Here is a 19570-nt window from a genome sequence, read left to right as displayed (position 1 = left end):
TGTAGGAATGCATGTGAGTTAACTTTGCAGTCCTGTAGACCACCGAATAGTGAACTAACACTTAGTACAACGCGAACGCACCATCTTCTCAAATTTCCATTTGATCACGAAAGCCACCCAACACATACTGTTATTCCGTCCAATGTAAATTGTTCGGTTGACAGCTTAATAAATGCACGAAATGTGCAGAATCAGAGAGAAGATCGATTGTGGTGTGTGGAAGACACGTTCGTCTGTTCTCTAGACATGGGAAAGACCTTAGAAATTATTTTCACTCTCGAATACCGATGTCTGTGATGTAACAGTTGCCCTGTAAATTATGGGTCTGATCTGGGATCTTTTATGTGTTTGTAGTTACTCAGTAGTTCACAGCACGCTGCACCTCGCTAAATTTTGGAGTTTGTAGAGAAATAATTTCGAGTCTATATCCTGGGAAATACCTGTATGTTGCGCTATCGATCGGTAGGATGCCGCCTAATGCTTGATATCGGGAAGTACGGTGGAAATGGTATAATATTATGCAGAAAATGTGTGAGTTCTTGTAATCCAGGAGTATGGAGAAGTGTGTAGAAAAGCGAGCGAGCGAGCAAGCAAGGAGCAGAAAAAGTAAAGCGTTGATGTCGAGCGGAAACAATCTCCAATTTGAAGAATAGTTCTGACATCCACTTCGGTCCGCTGAGGGTGCTCTGATGTAAAAGGGATGATTTTGTATGGCGCTGAATGTCGCGTCTGCAGAAAGAAAGAAAAAAGGCTGACCGTGCTTCCCTAGGACTGGGGAGCATGGTGACATAGCCTGTGAGAGTGGAGGCATGGTATAATTTTTATCGGGTGCTATACAGGTATAAAAGGTAATTTCACTGTTTGTGTAAAATGTGTATATATATTATATTGTAAAGTAACTGTGGCTTACGATGTGTATACAATGCAATATATACACGTTAAAGTTATTATGGCTTATGCTATGGCCTGACTAGGGAGGATGACTGTGTCCTATAGTAAGCGTCTTTTCATACTTGACGATATGTGTGGTAGTTTGTCAGTGCAATATGGCGATCTGTGTAAAATAACCCCTGAAAGTCTGGTCACCAGAAGGTAACAAGGCGGACAATGCTTCAGTATTGGAGGTATCGAATTTACCCATCCAAATTACTGATAAGAGCGAATCATAATGGTCGATTGATTGACATCGTTTGTGTGGGATATAGGAGGCTCTACATAACGTTGAGGACGCTTGCGTGTGTTGAGTGCAGGAAGGGTGTCACATTAGGTGCGCTGGGACAAGGGAATTAGAACCTGTTAACGAAAGTAACATCCGTTGCATGGTGCTAATTATCCTGAGTGTGCATGACAGTCGTTCCCTGAGTAAGATTTTATTGAAATAATTGGATTTTGTCAGATGTTATGAAGTAGCTTTCTTCCTCGCTTTTACGTGACTGACTTACAAAAAGCAGTCAGGCCGGATCATCCTGTACAGCTTCCGTAATATCACATTCCATGATTCTTCCCGCTCAACCTAGTTAGATATATACTTCTTTGTGTAATCTTTGCACGTACGGTGAGCGATGATATTGACACATAGGCAGTCGTGATGGGAAGCTTTTCTTCCTTTACGCTTGAGAGATCTCTGTAACCAATGAAAATCCATGTTGTATGGTGAAAGATGGGGCTACATTAGCAGAGTAGTAGAATGGTACAAAGAGTAGAAAGCACTCTTTTCGATCCCAAGCTTGGGTTTTATCAGATGCTAGTAAGTAGCTTCAGGACGATCAATAATATCGGCTTCGAAAAATAACCTAGAACGGTGTGTAGCCTTTCTTATGAAAGTTAACTACTTCTGTCAGGTTTACTTGTTGTTATAAAGTTCACGTGTTAATCTCAGAGGTCTACTTTCCCGGGAGGCCGCATTAAGTGTTTCCGTCTTTCATTAACTAAATAGGCTTAAATAGAAAATTAATTAAAAATATCTCTTTCTTAAGAGAAAGTGAAAGGCAAAACGAGTATGTGACAGCGTCTAGAAGATGCCTGTGGCATACGTCGATTGACGCTCTGATAAAGCACCAGAGGTGAAATGCTTCGACTGTTGGCCGTACGAACTTATCTTTCGGAGGGGAATAGTTTATCACGAGGTAAGGTGACCAAACATAGATAACACTTTGAGAGACATGTTACGCTCTGTAACAGATGAGTGCTGCGTAGCTAAAGATTAAAGGCAATGTTTCACGTAGTACACAAAATGCTCTGTATTTTTTACGTTGGAATCAGTTTCTTCTTGTATTCGGTAAGTAGAAATGCTCCAATTATTAACTTATTGGACTGATTTATCCGATTAATATACGATGTGTATATATTTCTAAAGTGGATTTTAGTGCAGTGTAATTTTCGTGGTATTATGTGCTCGTTTTTATTTCAGTAAGTAGTAATACTGTTTTCTGTGCAGCGATGATATCTACAGGGTGTTTCATAGTACCTACAGAGTTGTAAAGTCCTTTTTGAATTAATTTGTATGAATTTTCAAAGGTGATTGTAGTGTCGAATTGTAAGGAAATACATCAAGTTTTGTCTCACGTAGTCGCTAGTGCCGAATCACACTGTAAGGAGCGCTAGCGGCAGTTGTGTTAAAAATGGCTGCCTTCATTGGACCCGAGCGTTTTAACTGTTTTCTGGTTAGAAGAATCAAAGTCGGCGACAACAGTTCAGCGTTCTTGGTAAGGAAATTACGCTGAAGATCCTCCTACTAGGCCTACAATTTATGAGTGGCATAAATTATCGCAGGAACTTTTGTGCGCTTATGTTAAATAAATTACATGAGGATTAAAATTTCTTGGGCAAAATCATCTTTTCTGGCAAGTCGACTTTTCACTTAAGTGGCAATGTTAACTGTAGGATTTGGGGCAGCGAAAATCCACAATAAACATTGCACAAAAAACGTTCCGTTTAGGGCTATCACGAAGATGTTGCATTGAGCAAGAACAAAGTGTCATCGTCACCGAACTGTGGAATTAAAGTTTTTTGTAACATAACCAGGTACACTATCCCATTAATGGTTCTCTCGCAGAAAAAGAGAGACTGTACAAAGAACAAAATATTTTCTTCATGCAAGATGATGCACCACCCCACCACATGGCCGTGATGTGCCGTCAGTGACCGCTTTCCAGGCCAATGAATTAGCTGAGAAAATCGTGGACAACTGCATGGCCACACGTTCCCTAGACCTGACATGACTATATTTTTGTATGGGGATTCATCAAAGATACCGTGTTTGTGCCTCCTGTATCGGCTTCTCTACTTACAGCAAGAATTTACGCCGCCACTGAGCAAGTTATACCTGCTATGCTACATCGAGTTTGGAAAGAAACTGACTTCCGATGAGAAATGTCTGTGGGATAAGCAACCGGAGTCAAAAACATCATTTACCGTAAACTAAAGATGAACTTTGATCTGCTTCCCTACCAAATAACACTACAACTGTAAACCCAGCTCTACATCATTCAATAAATTTATATGAATTTTTAAAGTCCTTTTTGAAACAGCCTGTGTATTCGTGGACATCGTTTAGTACGACACTATCAATCTGTTCTATTGAAGTGCTTTAGGTGTGGAAAGATACGGTTGCAGTTTCACTTCTCTCTTGTTTAGAAGGTATCCCTGCGTGTCATTTTATATCCAAAGAAGTTTTAATAATAGAAATCCGTAGTTTCGGAGATATCTTTCCAAAATATTCAAACTAATTATTACTATCTTTTGACATGGTTAATGCATTGCGATTTAACACCGTACGAATGTGCTCTACTACTTGGGTCAGTGACGCCCTGCAATTCGAGTTCCGGTTTCAGAGATATCGAATGGCACTTCCCGTTATCTACATCTGGACTGAGTACACGAGCTCTCCCTCTCCCTCATACTTACACTGGCTGTCTGTCCTTTACTGCGGTATCTACTTTCGGCAAGACCAGAACTTTTGTGGCTTTAACGTGCACAAGGCTAAATGATTTGCTACAGGCTATCAGGAGTCTTCAGTCCACAGCGTCACGTTTTCTTAGATACTACATTGTCAAGTTTTCCGGTGCACGATATTTTGAGACAACCACACGGATAAAGACTATTTCTGGTCCGGCATCGTATCACCAGCAGTCGAGACGACAGGCATCTTAGCTGTAACGGATCGTGCAGCCACTTCTCGATCCCTATGTGGATAAGTCAATAGATGGGGATGTTTGCAAGACGACAACCATCTGCACGAACAGTTGGGCGACGTTTGCAGCAGCGTGGACTATCAGCTCGGAGACCAGGGCTGCGGTTACCCTTGACGCTGCATCACAGACTGGATACCCGAAAATTTGCGATTCGTGCTCCCAGCTTCGTCGCTGAGTACACCATCGCAGGCGCTCCTGATTCTGTTTACAGCATCATGATGGTCGCATCCGTGTTTGGCGGCATCGCGGTGAGCGCACATTGAAAGTGTGTATTCGTCATCGCCATACTGGCATATCACCTGCGTGATGGTATGGGGTGCCAGTGGTTACACGTCTCTGGTTACACGTCTCTGTCACCACTTGTTCGCATTGACAGCACTTTGGTCGTAACACATCTCAACAATAAACGTTACATTTAAGTGGCTCTACCCTTCATTCCATCCCTGCGAAGCCCTTCATTTCAGCAGGATAATGTACGATCGCATGTTGCAGGTCCTGTACGGGCCTTTCTGGATACAGAAAATGTGCTGGCCACGGCAGCAGTGGAACATTCTCCAGATCTCTCTCCAACTGAAATCGTCTGGTCAATGGTGGCCGAGCAACTGGCTCGTCACAGTACGCCACTCAGTACTCTTGATGAACTGTGCTATAGTGTTGAAGCTGCACGGTGAGCTGTACCTGTATACGCCATCCAAGCTATGTTTGGCCGTAATAACGGCCTTGATACGCCTCGACACTGAGTCAGAGGTGGTTGTTCTGGGTACTGATTTCTCAGAATCTATGCACCCAAATTGCGTTAAAATGTAATCACACGTCAGGTCTAGTATAATTTATTTGTCGAATGAATACCCATTCATCATCTGCATCTCTTCTTGGTGTAGCAATTTTAATGGCCAGTAGTGTATTTTCGTTTTTTTTAATTACTCCTCGTCCTCATCGTCGGTCATCTTGATATAAAGTTATTTAATGAGTATTTATTGAGAAACGTTTGATGATGCAATGGATTGGTCGCCACTGTTGCAGCCTTAAGTGCTCGCAGCACGTTCCAGAAAACGAACCTATCTTGGTTCATTTACATGACAACGAAGTCCGATGCCGTTTTGTAAGCGTTACTTTATTACAGAGTTAATTCCGACGCATAAAACTGTTTACTTATCTTTCCACTGTTCCTATGGGATGAAACATCGGTCCCTAGGCTTACACACTACTTAATCTAACTTAAATTAACTTGCTCTAAAGACAAAACACACACACACACACACACACACACACACACACACACACACACACACACAGACACAGACAGACACACAGACACCCAGACACCAGAGGGAGAATATCCGACGAACCTTGGCACCGTGCCTTAGACAGCGCGACTACCCCGTGCGGCTGATAAGTGGCCTCGTATTGCCAAGTTATTTCTCAGTTATGTTGTTTAAGTTATTACAAAACCGAGTCACAGACCCTCTCAATCTATGGATCACCTAGCGGGGAAGGAGGAAACTAAACATAATCTGCCTGTCAAAAAATAGTAAAAATTTCTTCCATCTACACCAGATGTGTTGAAGAATTGTACATCGCGATTGTTAAAAGTTGCTGATCTTCAACAGTCTACGAAGCATCTTAGTTTCAATCAAGTAAAGCTCCTCCAACAAACGCGCTCTCAAGCTCTCTGTGGTTTATCGCTGAGTAATACAGGTCTTTCATCGGAAGTGCGTCACCGGAAGCTTGAGATAACAGCAAACAAATAGCTGCTCGCTGCCTTCTTCTCAAAGCTCGAAAATAGTTTGACGGCAAATTTTGCGAATTTTAATGTTGGTAAGAGAGTGTCTTTAATTTTGCGCTTTATGGTCGGGAGGTGAAACTGCAACGAGTACTTAACACAGAGAAAACCAAAGTCGCGCACACCGTGAGAACGAGTAATGAATCGCACCTTTAGTCTGTTCAAAATTGCCTTCGGATTACGTGTACGAAGGAAGTAGTGGAGTGAGTTACCTGCTGCGTAGCCGATCTAAATATTACACACAGCCAATTCAGCTACACTTACGGCTTTCGTCTTACGCAACCCGGAATGTTGTTGATGGCCTTTATTAAAATCTTGCGCGTGGCGTATATTCTTTCGCTCGGTACGCGCGAACTGCGAGGGTTGTCCATAGAGTAAGTTCCGATAGGTCGATAAATTGAAACCACAGTGAAAACCAGAAACGTTTTATTTTCAACAGTTATGTACACCTTCCACCTACTTCTCTATACAGTCACCGCTCCAACTTCGAGTGTCGTAGTGTTGTATCAACTTCGAGTGTCGTAGTGTTGTATCAACTATCCAATATGCTCGTCATAGAAAGCAGCCGCCTGTGCTTTCGGCCAGTTATCTGTACTGGTCTGCAAATCTTTTCCTGTGGAAAAAAATTGTCTTCACAGCCAGCGGTTCCTGTGAGCAGAGATGAGATTCAGTGGGAACCAATTACGAACTGTATTGTGGGTGATCAAACACTTCTCATCGAAAAATGCTGCAGGAGCGTCTTCATTGCCCCTGCAGTGTGCGGCCGACAATTGGCATGAAGAAGGAACTGCTCGACAGTTGTGTTATGTGGGCTGCGTGACACAGGCGAAATCTTTAACCGCCTCGTACTTGGCAGTAGACGCTATTCCCTAAACATCTTTACGTGCTCACTGTTCACTCAGTGTCGCGTCCCTCTTTTCAGCTCTATCAGTCTCTCCTGTATGCCCGTCGATAAAGCTTTGGGAAAATCTGCCCAGCAGATCTATGCAGTGGTTTCCATTTAGAGACCGATCGGAACTTTTTTTTCTGAATGACTAATACGAGGGTTGTCCAGAAAATGAGGTCCTTTTCGTAGAAAATTTGTACTGGGATATGTATCCCCTAGAGGCCGTAGTCTTAGAGTTATACTCACCCTCACAACCATACTAAATTTTGTTCGTTTTTCGTGAATAAGGTCAGATTCCACAGGTCTGGATTTCTAGTATGCTTGTGATTTCGGAAAGATATGCTCTGGCCTGACAGTGAAAGTGCGCTGGAGCACCATATCACACCCATCTAAATCTGGATGTGGATGTAGACGTAGATGCATACTCCGCAAACGGTGCGTTGCAGAAGGTAGCTATACAACTAACAGTCGTTTCGTATCAGAACTTATTACGCGTACTTTATCTTCCTGTTCCCTACATCAAACACATACACATCAAAAAAAGTTTAACTTCCAGAGTTCTGGTTAACAGGGTGATTTAAGATGTTGTCTGTGGATATTTTATCACGGACGCAGTCCGTTTGGGCGGGTTTAGTGACATCTCTGAACAGACAAAGATGGAAACAACCATGCATGAGCAGCACCTATTAGACTGAGGAAGTCAGACAGCTGATCATTTCCAATCATTCCACCAGGAAGGAGGTACACGGCTTTTATTGTCTGTAATCCAACAATGTCTAGACGGTCAATACCACGGTTCGATCATATCCACGTTGTTACTTTATGCAAGGAAGAGCTCTCAACAAGGGAAGTGTCCAGGCGTCTCGGAGTGAACCAAAACGATGTTGCTCGGACATGGAGGAGATACATAGACACAGGAAGCGTCGATGACATGCCTCCCTCAGGCCGCCCAAGTGTTACTACTGCAGTGGATGACCGCTACCTACGGATTAGGACTCGATGGCGTTGCTGTCAGGGTTCCTCCATGTTGAATAACGCTTTTCGAGCAGCTACAGGAAGTCATGGTACGACTCAAACTGTCGCGCAATAGGCTGCATGATGCGTAATTTCACTCCATGCAGTCGGTACAGAGATAGAAATCGCCATGGATGTCTGGTTTCATGGTTGTAGATGGGCCCGACAACATGCTGAATGGACCGATCCGGATTGTCATCAATTTCTTTTCACCTGATGAGTAGTTGAAGGCGTGTGCAACAGAATCGTCGGAGACGTGTTTGTTTAAGGCGTTCAGCCTAACTGGGTTGACTCCACACTGTAGCGAGTGCAGCAAGGCGGAGGTTCATTCCTGTTTTGGGGTGGTATTGTGTGGGGCCGACGTACGCCACTGGTAATGACGGAAGGCCCCATAATGGCTGTGCGATACGTGAATGCCATCCTCCGACTGGTAGTGCAACCATTTTGGCAGCATATTGGTGAGGCACTCGTCTTCATGAACGACAATTCGCGCTCCCGTCGTGCACATCTTGTGAATGACAGGATAACGACATAGCTCGAGTAGAATGGCCAGCAAGTTCTCCAGACATGAACCCTATCGAACATGGCTGAGGCAGACAGATCTACGCCGAATCGCCATTGAGGGGTGGGACAGAGTGGTTGAAAACGGCTGTCCTTGGAAAATGCGACCCAACAATCTGGACCGACAGTGCCTTAACTTGAGGATAGAATGCCACGACGAATACAGGCATGCGTGAATGAATGCAAGAAGACGTGGTACTTGGTATGATAACGCTCGGCTGAGGTGGTGGTCCAGATTGCTGTACACACCAGTACCTCTAAGGCGCTGCAGTCATGGACTGTGCTGCTGGTCTCGGCGGAGGTTCGAGTCCTCCCGCGGGCATGAGTGTGTGTTTGTTTGTCCCATGTCAAGTAGTGTGCAAGCTTAGGGACTGATGGCCTTAGCAGTTAAGTCCCATAAGATTTCACACACATCTGAACATTTTGAACCACCACCTCTGAAGGTCTCGCTGTATGGTGGTTTTCATGACCAATGATGTGTATCTCTATTCCAATTTTCTGTACAGCTTTCGAAACTCTCGGAACCGAGGTGATGGAAAACCTTTTTTGATGTGTGTATTAGCCCTACATATGGACATGGGATACTTTAACTACATAAGGAAAATCGGTGAGTAGAATCTATTATTTATTCCACAACTGACGTATTAACTCTTGAATGCTTAATCGATTCACTACTGACAGTGTCGATGCAAGTATTACATTCAAGTTAATTCAGCTGCGCCTTTCGCTTTTGCTTTATGCAATGACGAATGTTGTTGCTGGCCTTCATACACCACGCGCGAGATTTTGATATCCTTTTGCTCGGTATGCGCAAACTATTAGTCATACAGAAGAAAATTCCACTAGAGACCGTAGTTTTCGAGTTACTCCCGAGAAACGAACAAATTTTCTACGAAAAGGTCATTGTAATCATATGCCAGTGCAAAACTGAGTGTGGGTGTGACGGTGAGTTTCAGGGCCAGATTCCACAGGTCAGAATTTCTAGTATGTTTGTGATTTCAGAACGATGGTGCTCCAGTGCACTTTGAGAGATATTCCCTGGCCCGACAGTGAGACATCTACATCAACATCTACATCCATACTCTGCACTACCTGCGAGTAGAACAAGAAAAGAAACGACAATTAATGGTACAGGTACCTTCCGCGACGCAGCGTATGATGGTTTGCAAAGGAGAAACGACAGCCTGTATACCTCCGTATGAGCACTAATGTTTCGTATCTTCCTGGCCCTTACTCCCAAATGTTTAAACGACGAGACTGAGTCTACCAGGACAATCACAGTGCCGTATCCGAACACTGTAGGATTATACAAGATGACTTAGACAAAATTTATAGTTTGTGTGTTGAATGGCAGCTAGCTGCAAATGAAGAACAATCTAAGTTGATAAGAATGAGTAGGAAAAACACTCCCGTAGTCACCTTCCCGTACACCACAGCATCATCAACAAAGTTGAGTGTCAAACTAATGCAAACTAAAGCAGACTTGGTCTTGTACAAATCCCTGGGACTCTCCTGACGATACCCTCCTCTATATGAGCACTCTCCATCGACGACTACATACTGGGTTTTACTACTTGAGAAATCTTCGAGCCACGCACATATGTGGGAAGCTATTCCGTATGCTCGTACCTTTGTGGACATTCTACAGTGAGGTACCTAGTCAAATGCTGTTCGGGGCTCTGGAAGTATGGTATCTCCCCGTTACCCTTCATCCTTAGCTTGCCTTTTTCTCACGGAATACACTGCAAACTGAGATCCACAACAGCGATGCTTTTTAAAACCGTGCTGATTTTCGATACAAGCTTTTCTTTCTCCAGGAAATACCTGCGCTGACTTTGGATCCACGGGAGACATATTATATTCAGTCTTTTACCCTTCTTATTTATAGAACTATATAACATATTCTATTTTCGAGTCGCTTGTGACTTTGGGTTGGGCGAGAAATTCGCGAAAAATGCAAGCGAAGTAAGGGGCCAGTGCCGGGAAGTGGAACCGAATTGAGATTCCCTCAGGACCTGGCTACTTATTTGTTTTTAAGTGTTTCATCTGTTCCTCTATGCCGGGGATGCTAATTACTACGTCAGCCATAACAGACTGTGTGATGGTCAAAAGACGTCATGTTTGTGAGATTCTTCTACATGAACGACTTCTTAAGCGTAAAATTTAAAACGTCAGGTTTCATTTTGTGTCTTCAACTGCCACACCAGACGGGTTAACGCGTGACTGGATGGAAAGACCCACGCCTTGTCCGATCTTTTGTCAACCGATAATGCAAAAGCCTTTACTTCCTCCTGAATTTCCACATTTCGTTGCCACGGTAGGCAGATAGCAATCGGAAGGCCCAGTTCCTTGCCCTATGCGCTCCCCTGGCCTCACCCCTCCGGAATTTTTCCTCTGTGAATATATACAGCTGTTTATATACTGAATGCCAGTAATAATTGTGCGAGAGCTTATTGAGCTCTTCTTGACACCGCCTAACATCAGAAAGGAGTGTGGAATTTTACAAACAATCACATTATAGAAAGTGCTGCATAATAAAATACTGCAGACCAAATCTGTAGCTACACTATTGCAGACTACAAGTGCTATGTGCCAACCATTTAATTCGATGAATAAACGGGCAACGGCCTTGCCGCAGTGGATACACCGGTTCCCGTCAGATCACCGAAGTTAAGCGCTGTCGGACGTGGCCGGCTCTTGGCCCGGATGATAACACAGCCCCGTGATGCCAACAGCTCATGACGGATAAGTGCACCCCGAAAAAATTGCAATTGAGGACCTACTCGACCGAACAGTAGCGGCTCCGGTCAAAGAAAACCATTACAACGACTGGGAGAGCGGTGTGCTGACCACAAGCCCCTCCTATCCACGTCCTCATTGAGGATGATACGGCGGTCGGATGGTCCCGATGGGTCACTTGTGGCCTGAAGACAGTGCAATATTGCAAACGTTTATTGACAGTATAGCACTCTATCCTTGCGTTTCATTTTGTCTATGGAATGCGTGGAGGAAGATGTATATGTAATATAAGGAACCTTGCATAATAGAGTACAATCTCCCATTTTTGAAACGTCGTTATGTTGTAACGTTTTGACATAATTTATAAAGGATGAAATTTTGAGACACCATGTATACAGTATAAAATCTTTAGCATCAAAATTGAAACAGATGTGAGTGGGCCCACATTCGATTATATTGAGAAAGGTGAGCAGTAGTGGGCACGTTACCGTCACTGGTGTCAGTCGTACACTGCATCAGACAACTTGTGATGTGTCCATGGTGAGATGTGTTACCGTGTACAGTGCACGATGCGTTGGCGAAGATGCAACGTTTCTCGTCCCGCGGGTTGGTAGACATGCATTTAATGTATGGTATGGCAGAATGCAGTACCCGTAAATCATCACTAAGGATGGCACCTGTTGGGAAAGCGTTCTCTGTACTAACTGGAAGACACATTTAGCTGCGTGGATACCAAACTAGGAGAGACGCCACAGAGTCAGCCGAGATTCCCGGCAGAGCCATGTCCGAAAACGAGACTGATGGGTGCTTATTGCTTGCTGAGTGGTCGGCCATGCGATCCACCACCATCTCCTCAACTTGTCTGGAAAATGCATACTTTGCAGGACATAGGACTGTAATATCTGTTCCACTACTACTCACTGACATGAACTTGATCACGCACTGGGACTAAAGAATTTTGAGCGCCACGTTCACTTGTGACAGTGGATAATCCACCACAGTGCAGTGGAGCCGAACTTTGAGGCCACATCCGTGAATAATACAAACTGTACATTCACCCTTGGTGCTTTTACACTCCTGGAAATGGAAAAAAGAACACATTGACACCGGTGTGTCAGACCCACCATACTTGCTCCGGACACTGCGAGAGGGCTGTACAAGCAATGATCACACGCACGGCACAGCGGACACAACAGGAACCGCGGTGTTGGCCGTCGAATGGCGCTAGCTGCGCAGCATTTGTGCACCGCCGCCGTCAGTGTCAGCCAGTTTGCCGTGGCATACGGAGCTCCATCGCAGTCTTTAACACTGGTAGCATGCCGCGACAGCGTGGACGTGAACCGTATGTGCAGTTGACGGACTTTGAGCGAGGGCGTATAGTGGGCATGCGGGAGGCCGGGTGGACGTACCGCCGAATTGCTCAACACGTGGGGCGTGAGGTCTCCACAGTACATCGATATTGTCAACAGTGGTCAGCGGAAGGTGCACGTGCCCGTCGACCTGGGACCAGACCGCAGCGACGCATGGGTGCACGCCAATACCGTAGGATCCTACGCAGTGCCGTAGGGGACCGCACCGCCACTTCCCAGCAAATTAGGGGCACTGTTGCTCCTGGGGTATCGGCGAGGACCATTCGCAACCGTCTCCATGAAGCTGGGCTACGGTCCCGCACACCGTTAGGCCGTCTTCCGCTCACGCCCCAACATCGTGCAGCCCGCCTCCAGTGGTGTCGCGACAGGCGTGAATGGAGGGACGAATGGAGACGTGTCGTCTTCAGCGATGAGAGTCGCTTCTGCCTTGGTGCCAATGATCGTCGTATGCGTGTTTGGCGCCGTGCAGGTGAGCGCCACAATCAGGACTGCATACGACCGAGGCACACAGGGCCAACACCCGGCATCATGGTGTGGGGAGCGATCTCCTACACTGGCCGTACACCTCTGGTGATCGTCGAGGGGACACTGAATAGTGCACAGTACATCCAAACCGTCATCGAACCCATCGTTCTACCATTCCTAGACCGGCAAGGGAACTTGCTGTTCCAACAGGACAGTGCACGTCCGCATGTATCCCGTGGCACCCAACGTGCTCTAGAAGGTGTAAGTCAACTACCCTGGCCAGCAAGATCTCCGGATCTCTCCCCCATTGAGCATGTTTGGGACTGGATGAAGCGTCGTCTCACGCGGTCTGCACGTCCAGCACAAACGCTGGTCCAACTGAGGCGCCAGGTGGAAATGGCATGGCAAGCCGTTCCACAGGACTACATTCAGCATCTCTACGATCGTCTCAGTGGGAGAATAGCAGCCTGCATTGCTGCAAAGTGTGGATATACACTGTACTAGGGCCGACATTGTGCATGCTTTGTTGCCTGTGTCTATGACACATTCCTGTGGTCAGATACATCACATGATCGCACTGACAGAACCACAGGCACAAAGTTTCCCCTTCCTGGGACAATGAATTCACGGTGTTCTTATTTCAATTTCCAGGAGCGTATTAGCCGCAATACCCTTGTCCGGAGTGAGGACGTTGGCAGAGAATCGTTGCTGGTGGCTACCAGTGTAAGTGGCGTGGGCAATGTATGGGTGTGCATTGTTTAAGACGGCATAACAGAACCTTATTTGCAGCCTCCACGTTTGACTGTGTGGCAGCGATCTCGCAGGAAAACCAGGTATCGTGGAGCAGTTCTTTGAGACTGTACCGCTTGTTTTCCGCAAAAGGTGGTGGTTTCAGCATGACAGTGCAACAATCCACTTTGCATGTCTTCTGGCAACTGACACCAGGTGACCACCTGAACAACAAATTGAACTGCAGCAAGCATGTCTGCATCCGTTTCCACGAGGGTTACAGGCATCTTTGGCGCATTCTGTCATAGCTTCGTGTGCCATTGCCGTGCATGCACCCAGACATCATAAGGTTTTTGATTTTGATGAACACAAAATATTGTTCCAGAAATTGTTACCTACTACCTGTATTCTGTAATGGTCCAACTGGTTCACCTCTTACTTCAACAGGAGACAGCGAAATATCATTATTCACAGTGAGAGTGGCTGTGATGATGTGGGGTCTAGATGGGATAGGTTCAAATGGGGGTGGGGGGGGGGTGCTACAGGGATCCGTGTTCAGGCCACTCTAGTTCCTCATTTATATAAATAATATGCCTTCTAGTATTACAGGCAACTTTAAAATGTTTCTGTTTGCTGGTGACACTGGCCTGGTAGTAAACGATGTGTGCAACACTGCCTTGGTTTCAAATAGTGCAGTTCATGAAATAAGTTCATGGCTTACAGAAAGCAAACGCTGAATCACAGTAAGACTCAGAAACTTGTAAAAACTAACACACAATTCAATAAAACCCGACGTTTTAATTCCAGAGTATGAACTGTTCAGTTTCACTAATCGTATGCCTGAATTTCTAGGTGTTCAGATGGTAAACTGAACATATATAGGATTTCAATGACACTGTTCGAATAGTAAAAATGGCAGCATTAAATCTTTGAACAAGATCCTGAAGTAAGTAATTTTTCGAGATGAAAAATTAGTCTACTTTAATACCATACGACATAAGCGAATGAAAAGTAGCATATTTTGGTTTAACTATTCCAATTCTGAAAGGATATTTTTGCCTCGTAAGCAGGCGGTTCGGCCAATAAGCGGTGTAAGTTAGCGAACTTCTTGTCAATCCCTGTTTTGAACTTCTTGTGATAGCTTACTGAGAATGAAGTATTAGCAGTAATTCGCTCGCTTTCGAATCGAAACTGAAGAATTTCCTCATAGGGTCACTCCTATTTTGTTGAGGAGTTCCTTGAAAAATTAAGCTGATTTTTGTTGTGGATTACGTTTACTTATAAGTAATAACAGACAAAATAAAATGTTTATGAACCCAAAAAAGTCAAGACATGAGTTTATGTTGTAATTTTCTGTATTGATACGTTGCATGACCTCTGAGGTTTGCTCCTCAATTTGATCCTACGGAACTTTATTTACGTCTAAATAAATAAACTAGAAGTCGTCACTTTGAACAATTACTACGAACAATACTTTTGTTATGCGGTGCTCGCTGCGTATATGCATAACATAACCCATTATGTTGAGATGGACTGAGTCCACAAACATTCGTTTCCGATCATCCGTTCCCTATGTGCAAACAGGTAATACTGTCTCAAATCTTTTGGGTCAAATTCATTTATTACGTTATACTGTCGCACTTAAGATCATTACGTTTGTTTTAAAGGAATATGATATCCACAATCGATTGATCGTACTCGATAGCTACAGAGCAGGATATTTAGCAGTGAACTCCCAAAATGATAGAGCACAGCTGTCAGTCGTCTTTTTCTTTCAGGTTTTATTAGTGCATTGATGATGACTGGGCACTAGCCGAAATCTCCATTTGATAGAAGGGGAATTCACGTACTAGGAGATGCACTGGTACTGTGAAATAGGCAAAGTTCGTTCGTTATTGGGAGAACTATGACAGTATCAATGCATGTTCTGGCATGGCAGTCCCCATTTGTTCGAGCTTCTATGAAACAGTGCATTGATAATGGCTGGGCACTAGCCGAAATTTTCAACAATCGTCTTAGCACCACATCTCAAATGCTTCGATTCTCTTCTGTTCCGGGTTTCCCACAGTCAACGTTTCACTACCATAAAATTCTGTGCTCCAAACGTACATTCTCAGAAATGTCTTCCTCATATTAAAGCCTATGTTTGACACTGGTAGACTTCCGCCAGCAATGCTCCTTTTGCCAGTGCTTGTCTGCTTTAGATGTACTCGCAGTTGCGTCTATCATTGGTTGTTTTGCTGCCTAGGTAGAAGATTTCCTTAACTTCATCTGGTTCGGGACCATTAAGCCTGATGTTAACTTCCTCGCTGTTCTCATTTCTGCTACTTCTCATTGCTTTTGTCTTTGTTCGATTTACATTCAGTCTATATTCTGCATCATTAGACTTTTCATTCCGTTGAGCAGATCATAAAATTCAAGGTGAAAGGGTATCAATGATACGATTCGCTAATAACATTGCTATTCTGAGTGAAAGTGAAGAATTACAATTCCACTCCTGAATTTTCCCCTTATTTCCATCATTGATTAAAAAGGGTGGGGGACAGGGATGTAGTCTTTCACCCCTACTGTTCAATCTGTACATCGAAGAAGCAGAGGACATCGTTCTAGGTCGTCCACTCCTTGTTCCCTCTTGCCTCTTGTTTATGTTATATGGGTAAGCTATAGGGAAAGTCGGGTAATATATTTTTCCTAGAATTTCGAACACCTTGCACCGTTTTACAGTGTCGAACGCCTTTTACGGGTCTATAAAGAAAAATCAAGACACGTTAGTAGGATTTAGTCTTGTTTTCATTATCAACTGCAGTGTCAGAATTGCCTCTATTCCCTTAACGTTCCGTAAAGCCAAACTGATCGGCATTTAACACATCCTCAATTTCCTTTTCTATTCTTCTGTATATTATTCTTGTCAGCAACTAGGAGCTGTTATGCTGATTGTGCGATTATTCTCGCACATGTCAGCTCTTGCAGTATTTGGAATTGTGTGGATGATATTTTTCCGAAAGTCAGATGGTTTGCCGCCAGACTCATATATTCTACACACCAACGTGAACAGTCGTTTTGTTGCCACTTCCTCCCAAGGACTTCAGAAAACCTCCTACCTTATTTGATTTTCAGTCGTCCAAAGCTCTCTCATATTATGATTCTTATGCTGGATCCCCTGTCTCCTTTAAATCGACTACTGTTTCTTCTTCTATCACATCGAACAAATCGTCGTCCTCACAGAGGTTCTCGATGTACTCTTTCCACCTATCTCCTTCTCCTCTGAATTTAAGTGGAATTCCCGTTGCACTCTTAATGTTAACGCTTTTGCTATTAATTTCACCGACGGTTGTTTCGTCTTTCCTATATGCTGAGTCAGTTCTTCCGACAATCATTTCTTTTCTGATTTCTTCACATTTTTCAAGCGGTTATTTCGTCTTAGCTATTTATTCCATTCCTCAGCAACTTTGATGAAAGAAGTACAAAAATGTTCAGGAAAATTCAAGAATACAGAAATACATCAACTGAAGTATTTCTTCTGTCACCCATGGTTTCTTCGCAGTTACCTTCTTCGTTCCTGTTTTTCTGTTCAACTTCCCTGATCACAATCTCTAGAGATGTCAATTCCTCGTCAAGCTATTCCTTATTGGTGTATTTATAGCCTTAGTAATGGCAAGATACACTTTGTCACAGAGCATTTCGCTCAGCTTAAAGTCCGGATGGGTAACGACAACAACACGTACAGAAATTCCTGCAACGCCAGTGGGAGGACAATGGGCGAAACTCAGGTTAATTTTTGGCCAGACTTGTGAAGAGGGGGTGTGCGGTCCTATGACAGATACGGATTTGCTGGGAATGATATGTGGCTGAGATACACGGAATCGTTTAAGACGAGAAGGAGGGAAACAGAAGGGTGCTGCTTGAAGTGCTGAAGACCATGGCGACAGCAATTTCCAGAGCCCACCAAGGGACCATCTTCCGACAGGGGGAACCGAGGAAGAAGGGATGGGTGAAACAGCAGTATTGATGAGTCTACACAGACTCCGACTGCCGGCATTCATTCCATATCTGTGTGACAGTGCAAGGCGGATGTTAGCATAGGAGAAGGCTCCCTTATCAGCTTTAGAGAAGGCCCACCTGGGAGGGTGACAGCGAAACACATGACAGCAATCATTACCTGATTGTTTTGACCTTCCATCAGTGTAAGTCATCATGGACACCCCACTGAATGGATGGATGAAGTCCAAGACTGCAGATGGAGAGGTCAATGGCAGAGAAAGTGCTGTGTGCCATATGTGGGAGAGCCAGTGTTTAGTAGACAGAGGTCAAGACCTGCCAGAACAGCTATAACTCCCTCCTTTCCTGCTTCTAAGGGACTTTACCCCAAAGAAGGTTGTGGGCATTAGTCACACGACTACTGCCCTGGGCAGAACAGTTGTTGCTGAAGGTTGGTTAGGGCAAGGGATGCGGGTGGCCTGTCAGGCGGGAGGTAGAGATTACATATTGTTAGTAAATGAGTTGCCCTACATACCACTCTGGAAGGGGAAGGAGAGTGGGAGGGTGAGGAGGAAGGTGTGGGGTAGATGGGGTGGGTTTGGGAAGAGGAGGGGGTAGGAGGGGGAATGGACATAACTGAAGCAAAATTAGAAGTTATTTTCGCAGGATGGAGCGAGTCAGACTGACTTGTCAAAAGTATAAGGTCTTGTACCCTTGAATCCGTCGTTCTTTCACATACACTGGGCATGCTGGCGAGCGTGGAGAATGCCTGTGCTTCCCTGCCAGTGTGCTTTGCATTACAGTTTATACACTCCCCTCATGGAGGGGGAGGGGCGATCACAGTCACTGCAGAGGGGATCATGGGTGCAGCATAAGCATGTAAAGGCGGACAAATCGAACTACTCGCTGCTCGAGGTTTGCACAGAGCTCCTCGTCGGTCTGTAGAAGATGATACCAGTGGGAAATGATGCCATGTACCAGTTTCAAAGATTGGTGAGGTGCGACAGAAACTAGGATGTCACCGAGACGGTCACAAGCATGCAGGGCTTCAGATTGGGCAGCAGAAGATGTCTATCAGCTAAGAACCAGACCGCATTTTACTCAAGGATTCCGTTTCGTCTCCACGAAAAACAAAGGCTTGGTCGTTGCAAAACTTTCCCTCGGTAGCTGGTTTGTACCAGGACAGATGGCTAAAGGTCTCAACCAAAGCCAGCGAGTTTGAGCCTCTTCCCAGAGGGTGGCCAGGGAGGGGAAGGCCGAAGGATCAGAAGGAGTGTCATGTCTTCTATCACTCTTAGAGACGGCCACAGAATGGTACTAGGGCAGACGTCTTGCACATGAAGCGACACTCACTCTAACCCATGGGCGCCACCCAGCCATAGCAAGGGCCGTCTGGCATGGCGGCCATTGCCCGGGTTCTGGTGTCCCAAAGTGTTGATGCCTCATGTATGCCCAGGCGTCTATGCTCAACAGCTCAGGCACTAGCAGTGTGATCCCTGTGGTTTCAGGGGGCGCAGCCAAGTGGGTACTTAACAGCCACACCACACGGACTGGCTACCGTGTGGGTGACGTAGTAGGAATGCGGCAGGGTCCAAGTGGAAAAGGGAGGGGAGGGGAGGGGGAGAGGAGTCTGTGGATGAACTCCAAATCTAGTTTCCATGGTGCAAATGGCTCACATTGAACGGGGCAAAGTGCGCGCTACACATGTACCCACAGAATGGACTGTGGGCCTCCTGGGAGGACAATGGACCTACACCTGGAGCCATGGTCACGGGTGTGATTTCGTACGAGAGCAGCAGCACACTCGTGGTTATATCACACACTCTGACCACACAAATGTGGACCTCATGCT

The 19570-nt window shown here is 45.1% G+C and overlaps 1 protein-coding gene across 1 annotated transcript in view; it reads left to right on the top strand.

The window, feature by feature from the left end:
• The first annotated feature begins 2150 nt into the window (after nucleotides 1-2150).
• The window catches only part of LOC126267961 (uncharacterized), a 77533-nt gene continuing 60113 nt past the window's right edge, over nucleotides 2151-19570 (top strand). The window contains exon 1 of the mRNA XM_049973295.1: nucleotides 2151-2278. Coding sequence (XP_049829252.1) covers nucleotides 2213-2278 — 66 coding nt within the window. The 5' untranslated portion in view covers nucleotides 2151-2212. The remainder of the gene's footprint in view (nucleotides 2279-19570) is intronic.

Source organism: Schistocerca gregaria, chromosome 4, assembly GCF_023897955.1.
Source record: "Schistocerca gregaria isolate iqSchGreg1 chromosome 4, iqSchGreg1.2, whole genome shotgun sequence".
NCBI classification, from domain to species: domain Eukaryota; kingdom Metazoa; phylum Arthropoda; class Insecta; order Orthoptera; family Acrididae; genus Schistocerca; species Schistocerca gregaria.
This window is presented reverse-complemented; position numbering and strand designations above follow the sequence as displayed.